General features: G+C 34.2%; 1 protein-coding gene and 1 pseudogene across 1 annotated transcript; one reads left to right on the top strand and one right to left on the bottom strand.

The window, feature by feature from the left end:
• Window positions 1–12266, bottom strand: part of LOC101265136 (remorin-like) — a 32256-nt pseudogene extending 19990 nt beyond the window's left edge.
• A 7243-nt stretch (window positions 12267–19509) lies between these two features.
• LOC101266944 (membrane steroid-binding protein 1) lies at window positions 19510–21568 on the top strand. Its single transcript, XM_004240690.5, has 2 exons — window positions 19510–20005; window positions 20881–21568. Exons 1-2 carry the CDS (start codon window positions 19698–19700, stop codon window positions 21293–21295), a joined length of 723 nt encoding a protein of 240 aa, XP_004240738.1. The 5' UTR covers window positions 19510–19697; the 3' UTR covers window positions 21296–21568.
• The last annotated feature ends 471 nt before the right edge of the window (window positions 21569–22039 follow it).

The raw sequence follows: 22039 nt of genomic DNA, 5'->3' as shown, positions 1-22039 counted from the left end.
GGGTTTAAGATTCCCAATGAGAGCATCCATTGTAAAGAGTTCAAATCCTGAGCCTCAGTAATAGAATCCAATTTACTTTCCCAAGACTTAGAAAGGATTTAAATCACTTTCCTAACTTTTCTTGCTTGTGCTGATAGGTTCACCCACACTTTGTAGCTCATTGGTTATGGAGGAGAGTTTTGTATGCATATCATGAATAGTTCTCAGCTTCCTTCATTGTGAAATTCTCATATTTCCACCTATGATTCCTTCACCTGCTCTGTCCCTTCATGAGTGGTCCTTAAGAAACCTAGATTTCTTTTGTTCATTCACATGCAAAAATCCAATTATATACTTCAGCACTAATGTGATACATCAACAAATTTTTGCTTTGTATCTTTTTTATATCTTCCATCTATCTGCTTCGTTGTACTGTTGCCGAGTCTTCAGAACCACTCTTGTTATTTCACCATCCTTCACTTTAGTGGTTTGAATGAAGTGCCCATCCAACACTATGTACCATAGTTCGCTGTCTTCAACTATCATATAGTCGTGCATCCTTGTTTTCCACTGGCCATAGAACTGGCCATTGTAACGTGGTGGTCGTGTTGATGATTGTCCCTCTTCAAGGTTCAACAGAACAACCATTTCTTTGAAAGGAGTATCTTTCTTGGTGTTAATAGCTAGAGGGTTCTTGCTTTGGTACCAACTTATAGAATGTGTGCATCCACTACCAATCAATAGACCAAGTACCTTGACTAAACCAAAAATATATCACAGAGTAAGTAAATACAATAATACAACACCAATAGTTTTTTGTGGAAACCTCTTTGCTTAAGGGAGTAAAACCACGACCTGTTGCACAGAATTTTCAACTACTTCACTAATCTTTCTTAAGAAAAAGCGAACCTAGTTACATCCAACGTGAGAAAAATTTATTAATCTCACAACCAAGTAATCACTCAAATACTAGTTGAAGAGCTTAATCATATACAACACCGCCCACAAAGTTATCAACCCCGGACAACCTAGACTTTTTCTAAGCAGATACAATACTTCCCACTAAACCACCTAACTCTAGATGATTTACAATTTGATTGAGCAGATACAACACTGCCCACTAAATTAGTTAACTCTACCTAACGTATTCCTTTGCATGAAATGACTATCTGAATCTTTTATAGATGTAGAATCATATTTACAATATATGTTCAAAAGAATTAATCCTAAGACCACTATGCTTACTGCTCTATCTGGTTCGAGTTTTATATTGAGGATGAATCTTCAGATGAGTATTAGCCTTTGCAAGAGTTTTTGAATGTTTTTTCAAGTTGCAAAACCGAGGTTGTGACCATTCGACATTAGTTTAATGAATAGTCAAACCCTTTGAGACCATGCCATTGGTCGAGGTTTCTGTCCTTTTTGCCACAATTGCAGACTATGCACCAACCAACTGTATTTTTTCTAGCCTGGCAGTGGAGAGTGTGTCGCACTATGAATCAGGTCACTTTACAAGGTCCCTGGGTTTGTTAAATAATCAGTTGGAGACTATGCACCAACCGCTTATACTTTTTCCAGCGGGGCAGTGGAAAATATATATCACACTATAGACCAGGTCCCTGAGTTTGTAAAATTATCAAAACTACAAATAACAACTTTCATGCATGATTAATTTATGAGTGAATAGGTTGACAATGAAATAGTAGATGATGATATGTTTCAAGCACAACAAGAGTTTGAAGATGAGATGTCTGATGCAAATGGATTTGACGAATTGTTATCTAGTGAATTCCACATAAATAATGATGTGATCAATGTCCATATGAGTCATTTGTATAATCAGCTTTCGAATGAATTACTTCTTATTGAATTGTTAATGTAAATAGATTTCCCTTAAGCATGATACTGCGTTTATATCTCTTTTCAGTAATTTAACGATCGCAATAAGCACACAACAACCTTGTAACAAGGGATTCATTTTTAGTGTCTAATTTCAAATATTGTGAATTAAGAGGCTTGTTTTGGACTTGGCCACATCGCTAATATAGTAGATTTCATTCAAAACAATTCCAAAGATAGTTTTGAACAATCTTATATACACTCGAATACAATTTTATGCACTCATAATACCGAAAGCAATATATTCCACAAGGCATAAGCAACAATGTTTCTAATGCAAACAAATTCTCAATCCACAAACTTTACTATATGACTTCTATAACAAGTATATGAATATAGTATTTTCCACTTCATAAACATTTAAGGAGTGGTTTCTTAGGAGAATTTCCAGTGTCCCAACATTTTGTTATCATAACCTCTGCGGTAAGAAGATTTTCTCCACGTTAGCTTGAGTTATCACACTTTTTTCTTCTATTGACCTAAGGACTAGAGCAATCTTGTTTTTAGTTTCTCAATGTACTCTACCTTCTTTTTCAACAATTGCTCTTGCTGACCCACAAGATGTGTAAGGCTAAAACAACCACAAATATACTTCAGAAGCTAAAATGTATGAACAAGATGGTACATAGAAATTGTAATCGATGGCGATTAACAATTTCAACCACAAATATGGTTTACTAAAGACAAGGATATGGTTTTTGAGGCATCAACACATATGACTTATATTAACTAATATCAGACAGAACCATCAAATAAATGGAAAGTGAACAACTACACATGATTAGTCCAACAACATTATTTGTTAAGAATCCTGAAACTTATATTCCAAAAATTTTACTCAAGCATCTAGCATTTCTTTTAACTAAAAAACATGATATTATTGAATAAAAACAAACAAATGGAATAATTGTGGCATTACAAGATCTCTATGGGAGTTATAATAACAAAATCACGGTCACAAGATGATGTGACCATAATAACTCATTAGATTATACCATTTAGCAAAATAGAATGACTTCTCACCTTAGTCCTTTTTAGCTCAGCCTCTAAGCTTGCTTTCTTACTGTTCTCCCATGCAAGAATTTCAGCTATCTTTTTCTGAGCTCTGTCAACGAAGTAGGAAAAACCTGATCCAAATTACTAAATGTAGTCAAATTCATGAGTTATAATATTCCTTGAATAATTTACACATAAATGAATTAATCCAAATGCCATAACAAAGTGAAACAACCGTCGTACAATTGATAATTTCACTTCCAAAATAACAAAGAAAATAGCTTTAAGACAAGTGTTAAGATCTTAGTGTTTCTTGATGTTTTTGATGATCTTCTCACAAATACAGGGACCCGGTCCTTTGCCGAGTATGAAGAACCTATTCAGTTGTCAAAGTGCTGGACAGTTATAAAAGAGTTCTACGTTAGAAAGTTTGTGAAGCGGCAGAGTACTTCACCGATCAGAAGTGACGAGGTTGTTTATTTGATGTGTAATAACTCTTCATGGTATAATTCAAACAAACAACAATTCATTTACTTATTCATTCAAAGAGAGACATTTATCAAGCTTCAAGAACAGTAAGGGAATTGATAGAAGTGCTTTCATTGCTTTTTGTACTTGTTGTATTTTGTTTGCTTCTAATCGTACTTGCATTGTCGGATTCTTTCAATTTTGAAGAAACGTTTCAAATTTGGGTGAATCATTGTAAGGGATAGGCTTAATGCAGAAGACATTGAGCTATGAGATTTTATTCTTGATGGAACTTATATTCCCGTGAAAGAAGTAAAGTTCGGAGAGCTTACTACCACTGTGGTCAAGACGACAAAGGAATACAGTCCAACTGACAGGAAAAAGACTGAATAGAACTTCAAGGAAAAAAGATTCAACTATGGGGTATTGGTGTTGATGAGTACAACAAAATTTCTTCGTGTGAAACTGCAGATGAGATTTGAGACTGTCGTCAAACTGCTCATGAAGGAACTAAAAGGGGGAAGGAGTCGAAGGTTGACATGCTCGCCACTAAATATGAGAACTTGATGATGAAGGAAGGTGAAACCATCTGTGAGATAAACTCTCGCTTCACTTCTATCACCAATGAACTCCTAGGCCTGGGGAACCCATTCCAGTTTGCAAGCAAACCCACAAAATTCTTAAGGTACTTCCAAAAACTTGGGGAAAAAAGGTGGACGCAATCATAGAATCTAAGGATTTGATAACACTTCCTATCGATGAGTTCATAGGGAATTTACAAACATATGAGTTAGATAGGAAGCAGGTAACCTCAGCAAAAGAAGGAAAGAATGAGAAGTCCTTTGCACTAAAGTCGTCTCAAAGTTAGATGAATGAGGAGGAGGCTGAGATGACATATGTCACAAAGAGGTCTCAAAAGATCATAAAAAAGCATGGAGGATTTCAAAAGAAAGCATCAACCAGCAGAATTATTTACAACAAATGATTTGTGTCATATGCAATAGGCCTGGTCACTTTATGAGAGATTGTCCCAGCCAAAAGCATAAGTCTCTTGAAACCAGACATCGCAATAAGGACCTGGTCCCAAACAACTTTCAAAGAAAGGCTCATGTTGATTAGTCAGTGAAAATGGCCTTTACTATTCGGGGAGATGATTGAACTGAGTCAGAAGAAGATGTAGAAGACCATGAGGATCTCTCAATGATGGCTTTGAAGATGATGAGAGTATATTCAACTCAACATTCTCCTTAATGGAGAAATACGACATACAAGAAGACTCCAATGAGGTAACTCTCTTTGAATTAAAAGATGATCTAGATATTCTTCCAGCAGAAAATTTGAGGAAACTTGTCGCTTTGCTAATTGATTTTGTGGATGAACGTACTATTGAAAACTTAAAGTTGAATGAAAAGATAAGTTTGTGAGAGAACAAAAATACAACTCTTGTAGCTCAAGTCTCTGAAATGAGTGTCAGAATAAGAATGTTGGAATCTAATGACATAACTCTTGAAAAGGGGCCTAGCACTTCAGAGAATGACAAAAGAATACTTAGTATTTTTGAGGAAGAATTGAAAGACAAACTTAGAATCTCTGAATCTAAGTTAGTTGCTTCCCTTAAACCTAGCTCTCAATTGAGAAAAGATCTAAGCAAGATCAAGGAAGATTTGAGTCACTCTCTAAAATGGACTGACTCTTTCAAAATTCTCTCTAACTTGTCTCAGCAGAGTCTCAATGGGAAGAAAATGGTTAGATGCAAACCTTTAGAACCTCCTTATAATCCTCATAGTAAATACGTGTTTGTAGCAAATAATCTTTTATGTACCCATTGTGGGCGTAATGGCCATATAAAAAAGAATTGTGATAAACTGAAAAGATCTAAATCTGACAGAAATGTGGAAAAAGAGCAAAATGGACCTGGTCCTCACTATCGTTTTAGCAAGAACACCTTGCCTCCTTGGACGAGAAGATTTCTTGTTAAGATTTTTGGAAACTACTGGGAACTCTGTATGAAGTGGGTTGCTAAGACTAATAAGTAATAATTGTGCAGAGGAGAGGAAGAAGTCAGTGTTGGTACATGGATAGTGGATTCTCTAGGCACATGATAAGTGATACTTCAAACATCCTCTCTTTGCAAGCACACCAAAGTGGTGGTGTGTCGTTTGGTGGTGGATGAAAGGTTTTATTCTTGGAATAGGAAGTATAGGGAGATCTGACAGCAACTCAATCAACAAAGTGCACTATGTAGAGGATCTCAAGTACAATCTTCTAAGCATATCTCAGATTTGTGATAGAGGAAATGATGTCAAGTTCATGGCAACAAGTATATGGTTACAAATTATAAAACAAACAGGGTCGTAATGTCTTCTACCAGGATAAAAATATGTATATTGCTGCTCTTGATTCAATTGAAGGAGATGAACTTTCCTGTCTGCGTGCTCAACCCGAGGATACTGATAAATGGCATTGACATGTGGGTCATGTAAGATCATGTATGCTGATAAAACTTGTTGCAGGGAACCTGGCCCGCGATTTGCCTAAACTAAAGTTCACAAATGATAGAAATTGTAATGCATGTGCAAAGGGAAAACAATCTAAATCATCATTCAAAGCAAGGAAAGGAGTTAGCACGTCCATATCTCTAAAGCTCCTTCATATGGATCTGTGTGGACCTGTTAGAGTTTAGAGCATATGAGTTAAGAAATTCATTTGTGTTGTTTTTGATGATTTCTCAAGGTATACGTGGAACATGTTCTTGAGAAATAAGAATGAGACAGCTGGAATACTGATCATCTTCTCCAAAGCCATTCAATCGAAGATAAATTGCAAAATTAGAAGCATCATATCTGATTATGGCACAGAGTTTGAAAACTTTCATATTCAAGGGTTCTACACTGAATACGGCATAAACCAGAACTTCTCAGCACCTTAAACTCCTTAGAAAAATGGGGTGGTTGAAAGAAAGAACAAAACATTGGTGGAGATTACTTGTACCATGTTGATTAACTCATAGCTTGCTATGAATTTCTTGGTTCAGACAGTCAACACAACTTGTTATGTGACAAATAGGTGCATTATCATATCCCTAATCAAGAAGACACCTTATGAGCTGTTAAATCATTAGAAATCCCTCAATTGTTCATCTTAAGCCATTTGGATGCAAATGTTTCATATTGAATAATGGGAAAGATGACTTAGGGATGTTTGATGCCATAAGCGTGAAGGTGTTTTCATTAAGTACTCATCTACAAGCAAGGCATATAGGTTTTCAACACAAAAACCTTTTTGTGGAAGAAAGTGTGCATGTTAAGTTCAATGAGTCCAAAATAAGTGGTGAGAACGTTGAAGATCATTAGTTTGAGGACATGATAAAAGACAAAGAGGAGGATCAGGGAATTAAAGAAAATAATGCAAAAATCTCTCAAGGACCTGGTCCCTCCAACCTATCAAAAGAAACTGCGTCTCAAGATCCTGTAAAAGATGAAAGTGATTCTGATGCTGACAGAGAAGAGGAGATAACAAGAAAGTCCAAATGGAAACATCAATATTCAGATCCATTGGACAATCTAATTTCTCCACTTGATTCAGGAATTCAAGCTAGGACAAAATCACGAAACCTGGTTGCTTATTCAAAGTTCATACCATCCATTAAACCAAAAAACATCAAAGAAGCTATGAAGGATCCAGATTGGGTCATGCCTATGCAAGAGGACCTCCATTAGTTTGAACGAAGCAAACTATGGCAAGTGGTCCCCAAACCAACTAATAGAACTATTATAGGGACACGGTGTTTGTTCATAAACAAACTTGATAAGCATGAGATTATAACTTGAAATAAGTCAAGACTGGTGGTGCAAGGATACAATAAAGAGGAGGGGATTGATTATGATGATATCTTTGCTCCTATAGCTAGAATGAAAGCTATCAAAATTCTTATCGCATTTGCTGCTCACAAAGAATTCAAGTTTTTTCAAATATACGTCAAGAGTGCCTTCTTGAATGAAAATTTGAAAGAAGAAGTATATGTCAAGCAGCCCCCGGGCTTTGAAGATACAGAATTGACAAATCATGTGCTGAAATTGGACAAAGCTTTGAATGGCTAAAAACAAGCTCATATAGCTTGGTATGAGAGTATGTCAAAGTTTCTACTAGAAAATGAGTTCAAAAGAGGTAAAATCGATAATACCATGTTCTTAAAATTATACGTAAAGATTTATTAATTGTGCAGGTGTATGTAGATGATATCATTTTTGCAACTACCTCAAATCCACTATCCAAAGAGAGTAGTGAATTTTAAATGAGCATGATGGGTGAGATCACTTTCTTTCTAGGCTTGCAGATTAAGCAGACAGCATAGGGTAAATTAATATGTCAAGATAAGTATATCAACGAGCTACTCGAAAAACTCAATCTAGTGGATGCCCCATGAGTACAAGTATGAGACTTGATAAAGATGAAGATGGTGTGGAAATAAATCACATAATATACAGAGGAATCATTAGATCACTTTTATACCTTACAACTAGCAGGCATGATATTGTTTTTAGTGTGGGTCTGTGTACAAAATTCCAAGCGGCACCAAAGGAATCACACTTGAAGACTGCCAAATGAATTCTGAGATATCCAAAGGAAACGAGGGACCTAGTCTTGTTCTACCCAAAAGAAGATTCTTTTGATCTTACTGGGTATGCTGATGCTGATTATGCAGGTTTTTTTGGTGGATCATAAAATCAAATCAGGCATGACTCATTTCTCGGATCAACATTTATCTCCTGAGGAACAAAAAAAACAGAATTCAGTATTCTTATCGACAATAGGCTAAATATGTTGTTAATGCATCATGATGTGCACAACTTCTAGAGATCAAGCAGCAATTAAAGGACTTTGGTGTTTTTACTGACACAACTCCTCTCATATGCGACAATACTAGCGTATTGAACATGACAAAAAATCCAGTACAACACAAAAGAACAAAGTGCATAGATGTCACATATCACTTCTTGAGGGATAATGTTAAAAAGTAGAATTTGGACCAGGACCCACTTTCATTTTGTCAACCCTGTAACTCCCACACATCCTTATCTTTTTTGTCGTGTCAGTTTCTGAGGTATTTTCTCTTTTAAATGAACCGTCACAACTGTTAGGGACTCGATGCCTTCTTCATTTTAAATAACCTTTTTCTTAAACCAAATTAAAAAATCTTCTCAACATTCTTTCTTGGGCAAGCTTTCTAAGACAAATTCTCAAGGACTTTAGTGTTCTTATCCTTCTGTTCATCATGTCTAACTTTAAATCTACTTCTAAATTTATAATCTCCCATGACATCTAAAATCCCTATTCATTCAATTTTTCCTCTCTTGTTCTGGAAGAGTCATCTCGGACTCTAGTTTGGGGAGAAAGCACAAAGGTTGTGTCTGATATCCCTGAGACTGTAGTTAGGGAAGTTTTTATCCTTTTGTATGAAGGTGCATTACCTTGTTCTCGTACATTAGTTCTATCTGATGGTGGTTCTCAAACCTCTGACGCATAATTGGTGGAAAAAATTAGTGATTAACTAGTATATGAAGCTGCCGATGATGCGTCAATGGAAGTTTCCTCTACAATGTCTGGAAGGCTTTTTGAGGGAAACTTGCCTGAAAGGAGAGTTCCAGAATCGTATATCCTAACAACAGGGGTAGAATTGATGTCCATTCAAAGTTTAGCATCACTAAGAGAGATTCCCGACCATCTCTACTAAGTGATGTGTTCAGATTGCCGGAGCGGGTTCCTCCTAGGAGTCAACCTATTTTTGACAAAACTCTCAAGTCTTTTGATGTTGATACTGATAAGGACAAAATGATGAAGTACCATTAAGATGTAGAACTAGAGGTATGAGGGGAGTAAATACTTCACAAGTCAAAGTTCTCGAAGTAAACATTGTCATAGGTACTCGTGAGAATGTTGATCTTACATGTGCTGATAGTGGAAAAGATAGGAAATGAAAAGGGAAGGAAAATAGAAGAGAAGACGCATCTTAAAGAAAGCAATAAGAAATATGGGACAAGGAGTGTTACTCAAAAGGTGTTAGGTAGTGCCACAAGAGCAAATGCAGAAGGTGATAAATGGAAGAAGAGGTTTTTCCAAAAGAACCCATGACAGATCATGTTCCTGTTAATGATAGTGAGACTCAATCTTAGGACGTCGCTAAGTATGTGGCCAAACGACGTAAGGAAGCAGATGAAGAAAGAGTAAAATCCTAAGGGAATCATAAGAGAGCAAGGAAATCCCCTGCAAAATGATACAAGGTGACAAAAAGAAAGTCTCCAATCAAAAGGGTGTAAGTAAGGGGGAACATGAATGTGAAACCTGTAAAGAGACCTGTTCCCAGGGTTTAGAATATGAAAGAAGAACCAGAGATGACATGAGAGGAGAGAATAAAAAAATGGGAACTCCAAATAGTGCTAAATGTTAGGGTATTTGCCACCGACATACTTATAAAATTTGGTATGGCTGCATTTGTCGATGTTGTTACCATTCACGAGTGGATCCACTTGTTTGAACCACCTGCCTCATACATGCATAAACCCTAGGTGCGGGAGTTATATTACAAAATAGAGTTACTCAAAGATGGGGGGATATAAAACTACTGTCAAAGAGGTTGAAATTAGTTTGGGTCTATCGAGGGGTTCAAACCATATGAAAAGTTCACCACACTTGCCATAAAATGAAGTGAAGTTAAATGTGCTTGATTTCCAAAGAAGTATCTCAAATTTGAGTATCAGTTGACGTTTGTTTCGTCAACAAAGTGCTAGTGCCTAGAACAGAAAAGCAAACAATATCATCTGTGGTAGATTTGTTTCTCCTGGAGAATCTAGTAAATCTTGAAAAAATAAATCTTCCTGCATTTATGCTCGAACATATGCACATGGTTATAACTTGGAAACAGGAAAACATGGAATTTCCTATGGGTATCTTTTAAATTTTGTTTTTAACCATTTTGAGGTGTCGTTAGAAATCAAGGTACCAGGTACCACTAAACAGATGTTCACCAAGGCCACTCTACTGGAGTGCGAGTGTATAGAAGAACAGACTCAGGGTCGTTCTTAAGTTGAAGTGGTTCTTGAACAGCAGGCAACTCTCAAATGAGGGGAGAATGAACTTCCTAACATTCTTAACGCCAAGGAGGTTGAAATTGCCAAACTCAAGTCTGAATTGCAGAAGGTGATCTCAAACGGACCTTGTACCTGTCAAGATATTGAGGAATTTCTAAGAAAGTTGAGGACTGAGAAGGCATTGTTGCTAATCAAGAATGCCTCATTAGTGATTAACTTCCAGAATCTCAATAAGCAACTCATCAAAGCTCATTAAGATGCAAATTAGCGGAAGCTTTTGCTTATGTGCACTTTCAACCCCATGGACCCTCTATCCTAAATATATCTTGTTGTTTCTGTCTACCCCTTGTACTCAACTCTTGTGGCTTGGTGTTTTTGACTTAATTTAGTGGCTAGTATATTTGATGTGATGTCTTTTCATTTTAACTGCCCTGTTTATGCATGTTTTTATCATCTCTTTATGCTTACATACACATTTTATTTGTGTCTAATAGCCCTGGATTCTCTTGTCTGGCTGGTGTTCTGATTTGCAAATGTTTATTGTCTCTCCTTTTCAATGATGTCAAAAGGGGGGAAATTGTGTATGTTTGTTATGTTCTACAGATCCCACTGCATAGATTAAGGGGGAACATAATTGCGTTTTGAATGAATGTGAGCTCACTAGCTCGTGTGAGGAGTTATGCGGGATGTTTGTCATAATCAAAAAAGGGAAAATTGATAAGATCTTAGTGCTTCTCGATGTTTGATGATCTTCTAACAAGTGCAAGGACCCGGTCCTCTGCAGAGTGTAAAGAACTCGTCCACTTGTCCAAGTGCTAGACAATTGTTAAAATTATTGGCATTAGGATGTTGGTGAAGTAGCATAGTACTTCACCAATCATAAGTGAAGAGGTTGTTTGTTTGATGGGTAATAACTCTTTATGGTATAAGTCAAACAATCATTAATTCATTTACTCATTCATTCAATGAGAGAAATTTATTAAGCTTCAAGAATAGCAAGTGAACTGATAGATCATGCTTTCATTGCTTTTTGTACTTGTTGTATTTTGTTTGCTTGTAATCATTCTTACATTGTAGGATTTATTTCAATTTGGAAAGAAACATTTCAAATCTGGGTGAATCATTGTAATGGTTAGGTTAAGGGTAACTTAGATTCTCACTTTAAGTCTATATTAATCAGGTAGAATTAGTTTAGAGAGTAGTGTTGTATCTTCTTGGGCTCGGCTAAGTGATAGGCAGTATTACTTAGTAAAGAGATTGGCAGGTTGATCTCTTGTTGTTAACGACTTTTGCTTTTACTTGTTGAAGATTAGTAGAAGCGGTTCAAAAAGTCCTGTTGAGAATAGGTCGTGATTTTTCTCCCTTAAGGTTTCCAGGTAAAAAGCAGCTTGTCAATCTTTATTTTTTGTATTTGTTCTTTATTGTTGTTATTACTGTGTTGAGGACCTGATCCCATCAACGTAAATAGACGCATACATTTCAACAAGTAGTTATCCACAATAATAAAAAAAATGTCAATTGAGGCATACCAAATTCGATATTCAATGACATTGTAGTTGTAACACCTCAACATGTAAATGAGAATGCGCTATTTCATAACATACTTGTTTTCAGCTTTTGCTTTCTCACTTTCTTCCCATGCTTTAATTAGTGGCAATCTCTTCTCTGTCGTTAACCGAACAAGAGTTGCATTTGAATATTATATGTGCATATTAGTTTTCATTGAGCTATAGAGTGATTGCGAAGAAAAAAATACAACAAACTTCAACAATCGGAAGTAACTCTGTCAATAGATCCCTTTTTCTCAATGTGTTCCAGCACTTCTGCCAAGGACATAAATTCACACAGACTATACTAAAGTCTAATATAGTATGGATTATAGTTGCTCTAAGTGAACTCCACTAATACAGATGAGAGAGTAGATCTTTAGAATATTACCTTAACATGGAAACTTTGTAAGTGAAAGACAGGGATTAAGCAAAAAAAAATTGAGTCATCTGAAATGAAGATATTTTGTTCATTAAAAAAGTCAATAGATTATCAAAAACACCATAGATTGATAAAATTAGAGGAGCACCACAACTAAAAAATGTTTGACAACTAAAGAAAGAGAGGCGAGCACATGTTGTACAAACACAATCAACTTATTTGGTTGAAGTTAGCACAAAAGGTATATGAATACATAAAATTGAGATCAGTAGGGTAATAGGACCTTACTTAGGTTGAATGTGTTTGTACAACACGACACTGCCACAAGATAATGAATTAGTGATAATGTGAGCAAGGATTTGCGCAACATTAAATTTGATATTCATAACCTCAAATATTTAATCAAAAACTTTACGATAACTTCAGTATTCCTTCTTTTTTATCTATAAAAATTCATGATCATTTTTGTTCCATGAAATCCTTACCCAAGGTTAGCCTTTTATTCTATAGTTCAACTTAATGGTTGGATATGGGAGGAGTTCACAAGAATTCTATACTAATTTTGTATTAATTTTCCCATCTATATTATTATTGATCAAAGTCTTAAAAGAAGGATTTATAAGACTATTTTTTTTCTTCCTTGTTTTTTTTGGGTGTTTTTTTTCTCAATTAAACTTCTTAATTTAGTTTCTTTTGAATGTTTCATCGTTGTAAGTCTATACTTTCATTAATTTGTGCTTAAATTCACCATTGTGACTATTAAAAGGAGAAAATAGTCAAAAGTCTCCTCAACCTATTCACCGTTGTGACACTTATTCTATTACCCCCTGACCTATTTAAATATAGAATAATCACCTCCCTAAAAAGGCATAACAAATTTTATTCCAAAGTGGTGCAGCACACACGAATCACTGTTCATTCATCTTTTTAAATCTTTTTCTTTTTGTTTTACCTATAAATTATAAGCCTAATCAAAATAATAATTTAATAATCCCTTATAAAATTATGTATAGTTTCTAAATTTTTTCAAACCTAGAAAGTGAAATTTACAAAAAATTGCTTTCAAATAGATATTGTTTTCCCAAAATACTAATGATTTCTTTAGAGAATTATAAGAGAAAATGATGAAAAAATCTCTACACAAAATTAAAGAAGAAAAACAACTTTATAGGTAGACTACGTAAACTTTCAATTTGAATTCCAATCAAAAAATATAATTTCGCAAATAAGTATTCACAAATGTGGGAGTGAAAACCAAATTTGATAAGAATGAAATTAGAAAGTGAAATTCAAATTCATCATTGTTGGTTCATTGTGGTTTGACTTCTTTCTATTTATATATTTATATTTTTGCTGAAATAATGAGGGTGTTTTTAAAAAAAAAACTTGAACTCCATATTTGAGCTTCATATATGAAAAATCCTTATGAGTTAATTAGGTGATTGTTGTTGCTAAAAACGACTGATGTATGATTAACTAAGCATAAATCTGTAGTTATAAACTGATCTGGAGCTTCTAGCGAGGAAATTTAGAAGACCACCACTGAAGGACTTTGAGAAAAACTTGAAGAAATCATGAACTGGGTATAATAATTTTGTGATATAAGAAAAGGGAAAGAATAAAAAATTAATTACTTATATAATCTCCAATGACATACTCCCAAATGGATTATTTAGTTAAATTTTACTCATTTTATGTCTTTTTGTTGCACCCTCACGCTCCTACAAGAGGTGTATGCACCTTCTTCGACTGTAACATTTATGGGTCACAAAATATCAAAAATAAAAAAATCAGGGGGTAGTACGACCCCCGAAGTATAAGTACGTAGTTGAGAATTGACTAATAGATTAGTGGGGCTTTGGTCATTTTCTCTTATTGAAAGCTTACTAAAATCAAAGTTCTAAAGTTACGGTTTTTTGCTTAAAAAGAATTAGTTTGAAACATCAAAATACGTCTTTCATTTGGTCCTTTTTGTCATATTATTAAAGATTTATTTGTCGTTGTTACATTGTATTACTCATTTTATACGTGTTTTCATAGAAATTTAGTAATTCTAACATATTGATGAAAATTTACGTGAAACACACGTGCGAAACACGTGTCTAAAAACTAGTTAAGTGAATGAATTTACATTTTAATTTATTTAAGTAACCGACAAATCAATAATTAATTGTATTTTTCTCTTTAACAATTAATAATACATTATCAGTTCACACTTTTAACGTTTTTCCTAAAACCTGCACTTTAGTAATTACTAAGTGTCATAAAATATAATAATGACAAGTTTTAGTCTGTTTTATGGTATAACATCTTTTTTTCCTATGAATCACCATGTTACGATAATCTAAAACAATTAACTAATAATATATTCATTTCATCTTCTACACAATCAATAAATTTTGAAAATGCATACATTGATATTTACAACACAAAATATGTGTTGTAAAGAAATAATAGATTCTTACCAAATAAATATAACGAATCATCAAAGTTATCACATATAGTTATAGTTATAAAAAATTACCATCATGAACGAAGGAAGAACAACTTTGGAATTTTTAGTCTGTTTGAATACTTGCTTACAGAGATAAGTGCTCCAATCTAGGGTGTTTCTCCTTGCTCTTTTTGGGTGGTAATTAATTCATTTTCAATCAAGGCAAATCAACCTTTTCTATATGAGGAAGATAGAACTTTATTAGTTTATATGAAGAACATTCTTACAAGGGAAGTGGTCCTAACCAAAATATGTGTTTCTATATTCTCTTTTAGGAAAGCGATTTATTTATAGTTCGATTGACAAATCATATTTCATGGGCGAGAAAGAAACTGTTTTGGCATTACATTACTTGAAAACATAGAAATCACTTCCGACAAGAATGTTTCTCCAGTCTCTTTAAGGGAGGGAGGCAATTTATTTGCCTGATCGATAATTTACCTTCCTTATAGGAGGAAAAATAACTTTGAATTCCTAGTTTATTTAAAAACTTCCTAACATGAGAAAGTGCTCCCAGTCAAATTGTTAATAAAATTCCTTTTTAGGGTGGGGATTCATTTTTTTTAATAAGCAAATCACCTTCCTTAAAGAAATATTGATCATAGTGTTTCTCTTTTCTCGAGCTCAAATCATAAATATTTAATTAAAAAATTAGAGATTACAACCAATTAGGACTCATTTGATATATATGTATATATATATATATATATATATATATATATATATATATATATATATATATTACTTTACTTTAAAAGCATGAAATCCAAAAATGAATGTCAAATTACGTCAATACTGCTCCATTTAAAACAAAACCTAATTAAAAATATTGTCGCGCTACCAACTCCTTCATCGCTCCAACTACGAGATTCTGAACAGCCACCATTACCCATCCCCAACAGACGAAACTAACAAATTTTCTCTCTTTAAAACCATCAAGCATAGAACACAATCTACATGTGATTAGCGTGGCTTATTAGTCAAGCCTTCTTTCTCTACACCGTTTCATTCAATATCCCTTAATCTGCAGCATTTCCATTCCACCCATATTGTTGCCTTACCGTTTAAGAGTAGTATGTTCCATTCCACCTTTTTTATCCTCTTGTTTATTTTTACATCTTCTCTCTCAAATCTATATCTCAGTTTTTCTGCTTGCTTCATTTAGAAAACTATTACTCTTTTATGAAAATTTGCCCAAAGGCTTTTCAGAAATCTCAATTTCCATCCTTTTTAAATGTGAAAACATTATATACTTCCTTGGAAATACTTAGTCCCCATATAATGCTTTGAAGAGAAGACTTCACTTTACTTTGAACTGAACTCAAACATAAGTCTTAAAATGATATTAAAACGTTTTTAAAAGACTTATGAAACTTGAAATAAACTTCTTCTTCTTATATTTACTCTTTACTCAACCTAATATTTAAGTCATAAACAAGTTTAAAAACATTTGTAAAAGACTTCTTGAAAGGACTCTAAGAACTTTCTAAACGTGGCTCTAAACTTCCCTTGAATTTGAAGTTATGGATTCAAGGTTGTAATTCATGTTTGTGGATGATTTCTATATGATTAGAAGTCATTTAGAGTAGTCAGAATTATTAGGAAGTGTTAAAACACTTTAGAAAGGCTTAATTATACTGAATTACAAAAATTGAGCAAAACGCCTATTTGGGTGCGTCCTATGCGCGCCACGCCAACTCCAATTGACTTAGGCACCAAAATGGTGCATTGCAGGCGCCCCGCCCTAGGTTCTCTAATGTAGATGGGGCGCACCGCGCCTGCCTCCTTAGGTGACGCTTGACGAATTTTCATCTCGTTTTTTTGACCATAAATCGTTCTTTTTCGATTGCTTTTCTCAAATTCACTTAGATTTCAAGTACCTACATCATATATACAAGGATCTAACCCAATGAATTTAAGAACAACAATTAGATCATTAAAGAATTCCTAAGTCTCAACTCATGTTCATGAACGAAAGAAATTCAAGAAACTACATTCAAGAACATTCAAAATCCAATCTTTTTGGAATGAAAATACTCTAATTTAAACATGCTTGACACGTGGGTGAACGAACCCAATGTTGAGATAGACCCACATACCTTTTACGGATCACCCCCAACGAAATCCTCAAGTTAATTCGACGATCTTGGCGAATCTTGCTTTCTTTCTTCTTCTCTTCTTTTCTCTTTTCTCCAAGCCCTAGCATGAATTTTTTTTTCCCTAAACTGAATAAAGTCTTATTTTAATCCCAATTTAATCCCTAAAACGGATTAATTAAATTATGTAAGGAAAATACAACTTTTTCCTTCCCAAATTCGGATTGGACTTTCCTTAATCCAACAACCCAACTTCCGAAAGGCATAACTCACTCATACGATATTGAAATCGCGCAAACTTAGCGGCATTGGAAAGAGTATTTTAAGGTCTTTTCAACCATGTCTGGAACTACGATGAGTTAGGAGTTATGGTCGTTTGAAACTGACAAAAACTCACTTTCCTAATTTAGACAAATTTTCTAGATTTTCTTATTCTTTCCAAAAATAAGTATTTTCAGATTTTAAACTCTTTTCTAGTTCTTCTTGTTGCGAGGTGTTACAAGAACAATTAAAGCTTGCAAAGAAAATATAAAAACTAAATAAAGTGAAGGATATTTTTGTATAGAAAGAAATTGTCTCTTTAATTTATGCCGTGCGTTATATTTTGAATACAACAAATCAAACATTCAATAAGAAAATGAGAAACAATCTTAGTATTATTTATTTCATTATAACTAATCTTGACATGATTTATCCCATCATACATAATCTCATCGTAACTTGTATTCAAACCAAACGACACCTAATTGTTTACTGCTTCAGTCTCCCCGTTTTATGTTGATGCTTGATTAAGTACTAAATATAAGAATTTTTATTTTAAAAAATTTATGATATTAAATATTTCATAAAATATTTATTTTATTTGTGACCCCAAAATTTTAAATATTTTTGGCAAATAATTTTTGGATGAAATTTTACCATGCGTTTGACCATAATCTTTTTGAAAAATATTTGACTATTTTATAAAAATATGATTTATACCCATAAATTCTAAAAATTATTTAAAATACATTTAATTTTTTATTGTCTTTTTATAGTGAATATGTTCAGTATAAAAATAATCTTATAATATAACTGATAATAATCAACAACAACAAAACAAAAATACATACAAGAATAATCGCATACTCAAACTTGTCATTGATGCAAGATGAATTATAACCGATTAAAAATAAATTGTTCTTTTTTGTCACGTTCTATATATAGATAGCATAGAGGAATAGTTATTGGCCATTAATGGAGTAATTGGGTAGATAAATATTAGTTTGCAATTAATAAATGATAGTTACTTTTTTTTATAGGCCTAAGTCATATGCGGCCCCTTAAAGTTGTTTGCATAATTCACTTAGACACCTCAACTAAGACTATTACCTATTAGACACTTTAATATTAAAGAATATGTATCTATTGAACATAAAACGAAAACTTTTTTTAAAAATATTTTGTGTGTAGTTCACGCGCTTTGACTTAAAAAAATGACAAATAAAATTATGACACTTGGCACATGGACCCAATCTAGCAATAAAATATAATTTTTTAATTTAAAAAAATGAAAAATAGTTTCCCTTTATTTATTAATCACAAAAATATTAACAAAAGAAAATCCCCACCCCCACCTAACCCTTTGACCTTTCTTCTTCCTTTATCCATTCCTCTGCCCAGTAACTACGACCACCATAACAAAAATAAAAACCTCCCTTTCAAATTTAATCTCCTATCATCTGTTATTCTCCATTTGTTTTGAGATTTTTGTGATAATAAATAAACGTCAATAAATTATTTTTAAGATTCATGACCAAGAAAAACTGAAAGTATGTTGAATTTTTTAATATCATCTTTAATAAATTAATGAGTGGCGATGTTTGTTCAATCGGAGTGATCGAAATAGAGATAGACGAATATCGATCAATTTTTAACTCCAATGTTCGAATTTCTCTTCTTCACATATTAAATTAGCAGATTTTTTTTACAAAAAATGAAAAAAAAAAAAAGAAGAATGAAACAAAATGGTAAGAATTTTGAAACCATTAGAATGGTGGGGGAAGAAGATAACCACTGATGCTAAAAATTTTGAAATCATTAGAATGGTGGGGAAGAAGATAACCATTGGAGCATGGGTATGGGGGTTGTGTTGGGTTGGGGTTGATAGAAATAGGGAAGAAGAAGAACAAATCTTCTTTTTTGTTAATTATTTTTAAAAAAAAATTAACTTAGGGGTATAAATTAAAAAAAAATAATATTATTTTTAATAAATTAACGCGCTCAAGGAAAGTGAATTACACGTTTTTTGCCATGTCAGCATTTTGTGTCTAATAGGAATGACTTTTGAACAAATAAAGTGTTCAATTGGTACAAGGATTAGTTGAGGTGTCTAAATGAATTATGCGGACAACTTTGAGTGGCTGGAGATGACTTAGGCCTTTTTTATATATAAAATATTAATATGGGCTAATATTTTTAATTCTTAAAAATTGTCAAATATTCTACTTTGCCAAGAATTAAACAGCATTTTTAAAGCTTTTCTTAAATATATTTGGAGTTCAAACAGGTCCTAAGAATTAAAATTAAATTATTTATTATTTTACAAAAAATAAAATTGGCGTGTGTTAGTACTTAGTCCGATTTGCCACTACATAAACAAACCCTATCGCCCGTTTCATCATTCAACAATACTCACACCGCTCGGTTTGTATCGCCTATTTTGCAGATATTTTCTCCCAGTCAAAATCCCTTCTGAGTCGGAGAAGCATGGCCCTACAACAATGGGATGCCTGGAAAGAATCAATCATAGAGTCCACGGGTCTATCTCCTGCAACTATTTTCACTATTGTTGCTTTAGCTGTTGCTTTCTACTATGCTATCTCGGGGTTTTCCCCCTCATCTGATCATGCTCACCACCAGAGGTCTAGAGACTTCGAGGAACAGACACAGGTTTTGCCTCCTGTTCAACTTGGAGAAGTTACTGAAGATGAGTTGAAGGAATATGATGGGTCTGATCCCAAAAAGCCTCTGTTGATGGCTATTAAGGGTCAGATCTATGATGTTTCTCAGAGCAGGTATTCTTCTTAATCCGTAAGTAGTGTAAGCTATTTCGCCTTCTTTATCTTCATTTTTTTTTTGTTCTATGCTTTTGGATTTTGACTTTGGATTTGCTTTTTGGGGTGATATTTCACATTCATGATTGTGAATTAAGGTGATGAAAATTTTGTATTTAACACCCCATTGATTAATATTCTGGATTTGGCCTGTGTACTTTGGGATGATGTGTACTGTTTAGGCCTGACAATCAGTATCCATTCTGTTTTATTACTTTTGGTGCCTGACACGACGGGGAGAGCCTTTAGATGAGATGTTTGATGTTCTCGAAATGTCCATTACGTGTGCAACTCTGCTGGTTAGGTGGCAATTCTAGTCGAAGGACGGAAAGTGGTCCATAGGGTTTTTAGGTTCAATTCCTCAAGATAGCAAAAGTGACCTGTGTGTAATTCTTAGACAAGTGGCTCGAGTTCTCCATGCTTAATTCAAATAGCTTTGCTATCATCAGTTCATCATCGTTTATATAGTAATCAACTAGTTGATTTTGTTGTGGTTTTGAGGAGACTGAAAACATATTCAGTTTGTTGTTCATCTAGTTTTATTTATGTCCAGTAAAGTCCAGTCGGAGTAGACAGATTGCTTAGTTGAATTAAACTTACCCCTGTCCTAGTTTCAGCGACAAAAATCGTTAAATGAAGGTAAATTATGTGTTTTGTTAGTCTCATGTACATTAAATTCATCCACAACTTTATCGCCTGATAGATCAAATATCTTGATACGAGTCTCAATAAGTTCCTTGCTCAAATGTAAGCCTAACCTATCAGAATCAACCATTGAACTTTATGAAATGCTGAGGACTTGTCATCTTTGTGTTTAAATGTGTGTGTTCCTGCAGAATGTTTTATGGACCTGGGGGACCTTATGCATTGTTTGCTGGAAAGGATGCTAGTAGAGCTCTTGCCAAGCTGTCCTTTGAGGAAAAAGATCTCACAGGGGATATTTCTGGCCTTGGTGCATTTGAGCTTGATGCCTTGCAAGATTGGGAGTACAAATTCATGAGCAAATATGTCAAAGTTGGTACTGTGAAGCAGGCAGTGCCAGTAAATGATGGGCAAGCTAATGACGAAACTATTGAAGCAACTACTGATGGTGAAGCTAAGCCAGGCGAGGATGATGCTTCAGGGAGCGCCAAGCCATCGGAATATGATGGTCCGTCAAAAGGTTCCGAGGCTGGTGCTGATGCCCCTTCAGAGACTGCTGCTGTTGAATCTGTAGTCAAATCTGAGGCTGATGTCGACAAGAAGGACTAATTGGGACAATTTTAGTTCAAGTGACAAGCTGAGAAGTGAGAACCAAACGGAACTGCTTTATGGAGATCTGAAATACATAGCATCTTGTGTCAAGATATAGTCTAAACTGTTGTATGAAATAATGAACAAATCACATTTCACTTCCTGTTTCTTATAGTCTATAGAGGTGTTCTTTACTGAGGTAATGCTTGATTTAGCTGGAAACACCCCCCATTTGTCTTGCCTAAACCAATGTATCTAATGTTGCAATTGCAGTCTCCATATTACGTCTAATTCTTATGCCTACACTTGATGTTTCTGGAGAATTTCATGGCTTAGCACTAAAAGAGGCGTCTAAGTTTGGTATAGACATACGATAGCTGGTATAATAATATATTAATGACCAAATAAAATAACTTCACAAAAATATTGACACGTTAAATATCTTTGTTTGTCTCATAAACAAACAATATTTGGTCAGCCGGCCATAAAAGGTTTTAAGCACTCTATTGATGAATTGATCTTTACAAGTAATGCAACCAATTTAGTGGAACTGAAATAAATACACACACCAAACATCAAATCTGAGCAGTCCAGCCAGGCCATCTTTTCGCTTTCGTCGCACCAAAGGAGTCCAGAGCGTACCGAGAACGTTTTTCTAAAGCCAATAAATCAAAAGAGCTCGAATGTTTGTATGTGGGGAATATTGTAGGTTGAACTTTGAAGACCTCAAGAAATTTGGATCGTAAATTCTAGTGGGTGTAA

The sequence above is a fragment of the Solanum lycopersicum genome, chromosome 6, assembly GCF_036512215.1.
Source record: "Solanum lycopersicum chromosome 6, SLM_r2.1".
NCBI lineage: Eukaryota > Viridiplantae > Streptophyta > Magnoliopsida > Solanales > Solanaceae > Solanum > Solanum lycopersicum.
The sequence above is the reverse complement of the archived record's forward strand: the minus strand, read 5'-3'. Positions and strand labels throughout refer to the sequence as shown.